Here is a 6,634-nt window from a genome sequence, read left to right as displayed (position 1 = left end):
CGCCTCCTCCTCTTCTGCGCTCACGGTGCAGCCATCTTTGCACAAGGCGGCTGGGGGAGGGGGGAAGGGAAGGGGGGGCGGGCGGCGGGGTGTCTGGCTGCGCTCCGCTTCCTCCCACAATCCCGTGCAAATGCAAAAAAAAAAGAGAGAGAGAGAGGCAGACAGAGCGTTAGCAGGGCCTGAGGGTGTAGGGCGCAGCGTTTGTACAGAAAGCCAGCTCCGCCGTGCGCAGACGCGCCCGGGTATGCGGTTCAGTTTATTTGTTGGGTCTTTTTTTGCATTATTTCACTCTTTTGGGTCTCTTTTCCAAAGGGTTTTTATTTAAGGAAAGAGCTCAATTCCAGTCCCCCAGGTGCAGTGTGTGCCTCCCCCCAACCAAGCACGCTTGCAAATATGCCCCCCACCCTTTCCCTGGATTGCAGAGTGCCCCCGTGCGCGCACGGGGAGCACACGAAAACACGCGTGAACACAGGCGGGGCTCTGCCTGTCCGTGGCCTGTGACACTGAGAGCGATGGCCGTGTCACACTTGCTCACACGCGAGTCTGCGAGGCACTGCGCGCCTGAGTCGGAGTTTCCACGCACGCCTATCCCGGGGGCGGGGCTGGTGGGTACCCCCACCATTAGGAGAGCGTGGGGGCCTGCGAGGCGCCGGGACGCGGGAACACGTTGCCCGGGAACTTGCGTGTATCCGTACGCGGCGGAAACACGTGTGTTAGGGTAGGCCTCAGGCCGGACGATCCCTACTGCCATCACCCCTCCAAGCTCAGCTCCGGAGTTTAAGAGGCCTGGGGGTTTCCGGAATCCGGTGTGAATCTGGGGCACGGTGCGGAGAACCCCGGCTCCGAAACAGCTCTTCAGCGCGGCCTCCTGAGGCTGCAAGGGGAGGGGCACAGTGGGGAGTCAAAGGCCCGGCTGTTTTTGCCCCCTCAACCAAGACCACTCCGACTCAACCTGGGCGTCTCAGCCTATCCTCTGGGTACAAGACCCACCCCCCCTGTAATACTACACACACACACACACACACCCTATAATACTACACACACACACACGCACACACACACGCACACCCCTATAATACTACACGCACACACACACATGCACACACACACGCCTAGGCCACGCCCCCGCTCTCCAAGACACACACACACGGCTGGGCCACGCCCCCGCCCTCCAAGCCTCGCCCCGGATAATAAGGTCAAAATTCCAAATCCCGCCCCTAAGCCCGCGCCCCTCCTCCGGCAGTGCCCTCCCCTCTGTGCCCCGCCCCCAGGCAGAAGCCCAGCCCCATACCTGGCGTAGGGAGGCGGTGGTGCGTCGTGCACCCCAGGGGCCAACAGCGCCTGCTCGTAGGTGGGGAGGCCCGGGGGTGGGGGTGGAGGTGGAGGCAGGGGCGTCGGCGGGCTCAGAGAGCTCAGGGGGCTGATGAGCTCGGCCCTGGGGACAGAAGGTGCACTGTTAGCAGGATAGAGAGCCTTGGGAGAAGGAGGAAAGACGTAGGGAGACAGAGACACTGAGGGTGGTGGGGAGACAGAGGTGGAAGGGAGGTGGACCAAGGAATAAGAGGGTCACCGTCAACCTGACTCTACACAGAAAAGCACCTCGAAGTGACAGGCAGATGCACAGGGACAGGCAGCCACAGAAATCAACAACTGCTGAGACAGACTCGTTCACAGACACACGTGCTCCAGATACAAGCAGAGAGTCGTGGAGAAAGAGGCAGCCCTGCAGAGGCAGGCAGACACAAACAAGAAACAGACAGACACAACAGAGATACACTCAGCCACAAATTTCCCAGATCCACTCTTAACAATAAACTCTTCCTAGAAACCTTTAGACCCACTATACTTCAAGACTAATGCTCAAGCCCTCTCTTCGACCCTGCCACTGAGAGAGACACACCTAGACAACTGACACAGGCACACACAAACACAGCTACACCTTGTCACCATGGAAACTGACATCCCACAGACACCCACAGACCACAGGCTGCAGCCTCACCAGGTACAATACCCACAGAATGATAATCACACATAAAACTGGTACTGCAAAGACAGCCAGGCAGCAAATATTGAGTTCCTACTTTGTGCCAGGTGCTGTGGATATAGTCAGAGAGATGCCACAACTGGACACAGAATCTCACAGACTCACTCTCCACGTGACGGTCTCCTCAGATCTTTCAGCAGCGCCCAACCGCCCCCAATCTGGCCCATCTCCTTAGGTTGACCCTTCCTCCCTTCCCTGCTCCCCAGCCCCTCCTCCCCAAAGCCCCCTTACTCTTGAGGACAGGGCTGCTGGCCTCGGTCCTGACGGCAATGCAGATACCAAAAGGCTCCCAAGCTGGCCAGGACCATGAGCAGGATGCCCACTGTCAGTCCCACAGCCATGCTTGCTACGTCCACTCGTCCACGTCCTATGGGGGGGAGGAGGGCACAGCGTTAGGGGCTGTCACCCTCTCCAACATCCAGATACCTTCCCCTGAGGTAGGGGAAACCTTTCCACATTTCCCCTGAGGGAAGACGACTGGCCAAGAAGGCAGAGCTGGGGCCACTTCCTAGCTGTGTGAACTCAGGCAACTCACCTCACTCATTTCTGTGAGCCTCCATTTCCTGCTCTGTAAAATGGGAATAATAACCCCTCCCTGATAGGTTGCAAAAATGGGAATAATAACCCCTCCCTGATAGGTTGCAAAAATGGGAATAATAACCCCTCCCTGATAGGTTGCAAAAATGCAATGAATTAAATGCAGAAACCTGGGATAACCTCATCTGAGACTAGAAAATAGGGCAATTGTCTCTCTAAGAGGAGAGAGAACCCTCCTAAGATTGCAGTTGACATGCTTACTTAGGGTAGGGAGTTCAGACAGCCAACTCTCTGAACCCCCATACTGAGCATTGCCAGATTTAGCAAATAATAATGAGGATACCCAGTTAAGTGTGAATTTTACATAAACAGTGGATTTTTGTTTTTTAGCCACCGCAGACAGCATGCAGGATCTTAGTTCCCCGACCAGGGATCGAACCCGTCCATGCCCCCTACAGTGAAAGCACGGAGTCCTAACCACTGGACTGCCAGGGAATTCTAATTTTTTAGTATAAGTACGTCCCATGGAATATATGAGATATACTTATACTAAAAAATTATTCCTGTGTATTTGAAATTCACATTTAACTGGGCTGGGGGAGAGCTGTCCTGTATTTTATCTGGCAACCCCGTCCCCTCTGGAATGCAATACCTTTTACCAACCAGGCTAAAGAGGGGCAAGGCCTTACCAGAAGGCTAGGAACAATTTATCTATCAAGAAGGAATGTAGGGACATCCCCTCAAAAACAGATTGCTGGGGTTTAGAACTCATGTGGACCCTTGGCTAAGGTGAAGCGCCTTTAGCAATCAAGGCTTCATGTCTGAGGAAAAGGGGGGTGGGGCACAGGGAGGACCCTGGCTTTGTGAGGCCTTGCTAGGTCTTGCTGCTGGGGAAACTTCCTTTAGCACTGGGTAGGGGGGACTTTCCTCAAACAGTAAACCTCAGGCTTTTAGCCCTCTTAGCAAAAAGCTGCACTAAGAAGGCGGGGGTGGGGTGGGGGGGGTGGGTGGGGAGCAGCCTTCCTGATTCAGACATGTTTCAGGTGGACTCGAGAAGCCAACAGGCCTTGATAGGCCTGTAGCAAAGCAGTTACCTCCCCTAGCAACCAATGTGAGGACTTCAGCCCAGACTTAGGGCCTGTTGCTAAGGTGGAACCACCCCTAGCAACCAGGCCACTCAGGGGTGAGATGCCCGGTGCCTGGAGGGGGGTCCTCCTGTGGGCAGGAGGCCTTGGGTCCTGAGCTTGGCTAGGTGTGGTTGCTAGGAAGAAGGCCTCCTTAGCAACCAGGCTGAAGCCAGGATGGGGTTGTGGGGGAGGGGAAGCCAACCAGGTAGTGAGTGCTGCTGTCTTCCTTGGTCCAGCCTGGCCAGGCTTTGTTGCTAAGGAGCAGCCCCCTCTTAGCAACAAGGCTGCAGCCACGATGGGGCCTCAGAACTCAGAGGAGGGGTTGGGGCTGGGCTGATCGGGCAGGTGAGGACAGACAGGTTTCCACCAATTGGCCTAGCCCAGACCCGTTGCTAGGGAGCGACCCCCCTAGCAACCAAGCTGCAGAAGGGGGTGGGGCTCTGGACTCCAAAGAGGGGCTCAGGTGGGCCAGGGCCTCTGAGCCTGAGGCCTCAGGGCTGTAACCTCTCCTTCCAACTGTCCTCCTTCCTGGGGACATGGGACCTACCCCGAGTAAGGTGTGGTGGGTTCCTCGGGCAAGGGCTCTAGTCTCAGAGGAGGGGATTTCTTTACCAACCCCCTCCAGGAACTCAGGAGCATGGAACATGGAGGGGGTGAGATTGGGCTGGGGGATGTTCGTTCAGCCTCCACAGAAAGGAGCTGCCTTAGTTGCACAGAATGAGAGGGCTCCCCCGACTCACCTCCTTTGCCATTGTAGATGTAGTTCTCCCAAAAGCGCTCCTTGAATGGGCAGGAGGAGAGAAGGCAGAAAGGCATCAACTGGGAGATTCTACACCCCCAAACCAGCCCGCCCTGATGATCTCTGAGGCACGAGGGCAGAGGGAGCTGAGGGGCAGGACACCCCCGCCCCAGGTCCTGGAGAAGACAAAGGGACTCCGGGGACCCCAGGCCCTCACCGTCAGAGTATTGTCCTCAAAGTACTCCCGCGCCTCTTCCCAGGAACACCTCTCCTCTTGACACTCCCGTTCCAGGTTCCCTGGCGTGAACAGCTCCAGGTCCCAGTGGTTGGCTCGTGGAATCCGCCTACGGCTGCCCAGGAAGCTCTGGGCCTCTGGGGAGTCCAGGAAGACTTCTGGACCCAAAAGACATAAGGGACAGAAAAATGGAGGGTTCCTAGTATGGGGGACATGAAGGAGCCAGAACTTAAGGGGATGAAGAGCTATGGGGTCCCGGGGGAGGAGGCAACTGCAGGCAGGGTTTTTCCTGGGCCAGAGGAAGGTGGATGTTTGTGCCTGGACTCCGGCTCTTCCCGCAAACGCTCACCTTGGTCTTGCTCCCCACTGGGTGAGGTGTCCAGGCAGGTGGTCAATCCCAGGTACAGCAGCAGCACAGAGGGGTGGCTCCTCATATTTTGTGGACACTAGGAACCAGGTGTGGTTAGATGAGAAGTGCCTCAGCTCCTGGAGAATGAGGCCAGGTCTCCCCACCCGGACTCTGTGGTCCAGGAATTATAATAATAGCAGATACTTACGTGGCCTGTATCCTGGACCAGGCACTGTTCAAGGTCATTTACCTTTATCAACTCAGTTTCATTTTCACCACAGTGCTATTATTATCTCCATTTGATACAGGAGGAAACTGAGGCACAGAGAAGTAAAAGAACTTGCCCAAGTTCATACAGTTTGCAAGATTCAGAGGCAGGATTTCAGCAAAGGCAGTGTCCCTCCAGAAACCAGAGCCAGGAGTTTATCTTTTTTTCTGCTGTGTCTGCAGCCCCCAGCATGGGTTTTTGGCACAAAGTAGGAGCTCATAAACATGTCCATTGATAGGGATTCCTTCTTCCTGGTAATTTCCATGTATATCCACCTCTCTGTGCCCATTGCCACATTCAGCCACAGAATCAAAGATTACAGGAGAGGTAAAACCAGAGGCCTGTATCCTGGGGTCCAGGAGTTGGGGGAGGGGGCAGCGGTCCTGGACTCTTGGGTTTGGGGGCCCCAACTTCTGGGTCCCAGAAGAGCAGGGAGCCAGGTAGCCAGGGTCCCCAAGCCAAGCTCTGCCTCCAGGGACATTCACTTACCTGCCTAGACTTGTGAGCACTGTCCCCTCCTCCTTAATCAGGGCCTCCTCGGCCAGCTGCAGCCAGCCGTGAAGGGGGACAGGGGAGAAGGGAGGGGAGAGGAAGGAGGGGGTACCTTGCTCACTATAGTCGGCACAATCCTGGTTTCTGGCCAGAGGGGCGGGGTTTGCGATTACCTGCCCTGGGCGGGACTCAGGTAAGGGACAAAGTATTTAAAGGGACCTTATGATTAAGGGTCTAAGGTCCAGAGCCCCGTAGCGAGGCCAGGGTCTCCGACACCGTGGGGCACTTAGGGAGTTGGACAGGCGCCCCCTCCCCGCCTATCCAATTTCCCCCCAGAGAGCTCGCCAGACAGAGCTAGGGAAATAAACAGCTAGGTCTCCAGATATCTAGGTATCTAGAAACTGGCGGGAAACTTGTGCCTTGGTCCCTGGGGGTAGGTGGGTATGCCGTAGTAAATTCCTGCTTCCTGAGAACGGCTCTGACTTCCGATTTCTCAACTGCTCCATTTATAAAGTGGGGACAAGGGAGTTGTCCCTTCTCTATTGTCTCTTATTTTGCAGCAGAAAAGTGGATGATATGCTTTGGTAAGCGGGCTTTTCAATCTCTGGGCGAAGTGATTAGTCCTTAAACACAGGCTTGGGGAGAAGCAAAGCCTAGCTACAAGCAGGAAATCACCCGCGCAGGGAAACGCCTAGTATATGCTAAGCACGCCCCCTATTCACGCCAGTTTCACTGACCGGAACCTTCGACTTGCCACTCACGTTTCCGGAGGGAGGAAGAGAAGAAGGGAGCACTTACCAAGCCAGAAGAGATACCTCCGCAAATAGGGGCAGATCTACTTCC

At 55.6% G+C, this 6,634-nt stretch overlaps 1 protein-coding gene across 3 annotated transcripts; it reads right to left on the bottom strand.

Moving 5' to 3' along the window:
• Positions 1–302: 302 nt before the first annotated feature.
• Positions 303–6,605, bottom strand: PRRG2 (proline rich and Gla domain 2). 3 transcript variants are annotated; one of them, XM_068528300.1, is made up of 7 exons: positions 6,590–6,605; positions 5,032–5,128; positions 4,665–4,840; positions 4,449–4,488; positions 2,276–2,411; positions 1,292–1,435; positions 303–874 (listed from the first exon to the last, which is right to left on the bottom strand). In XM_068528300.1, exons 2-7 carry the CDS (start codon positions 5,114–5,116, stop codon positions 856–858), a joined length of 600 nt encoding a protein of 199 aa, XP_068384401.1. In that variant the 5' UTR covers positions 5,117–5,128; positions 6,590–6,605; the 3' UTR covers positions 303–855. The 3 variants fall into 3 exon arrangements, with proteins under 3 accessions (XP_068384401.1, XP_068384402.1, XP_068384400.1); XM_068528301.1 differs by lacking the exon at positions 6,590–6,605 and adding an exon at positions 6,529–6,557; XM_068528299.1 differs by lacking the exon at positions 6,590–6,605 and adding an exon at positions 5,789–6,056.
• Positions 6,606–6,634: the final 29 nt, after the last annotated feature.

This window comes from Eschrichtius robustus, chromosome 19 (assembly GCF_028021215.1).
Source record: "Eschrichtius robustus isolate mEscRob2 chromosome 19, mEscRob2.pri, whole genome shotgun sequence".
NCBI lineage: Eukaryota > Metazoa > Chordata > Mammalia > Artiodactyla > Eschrichtiidae > Eschrichtius > Eschrichtius robustus.
This window is presented reverse-complemented; position numbering and strand designations above follow the sequence as displayed.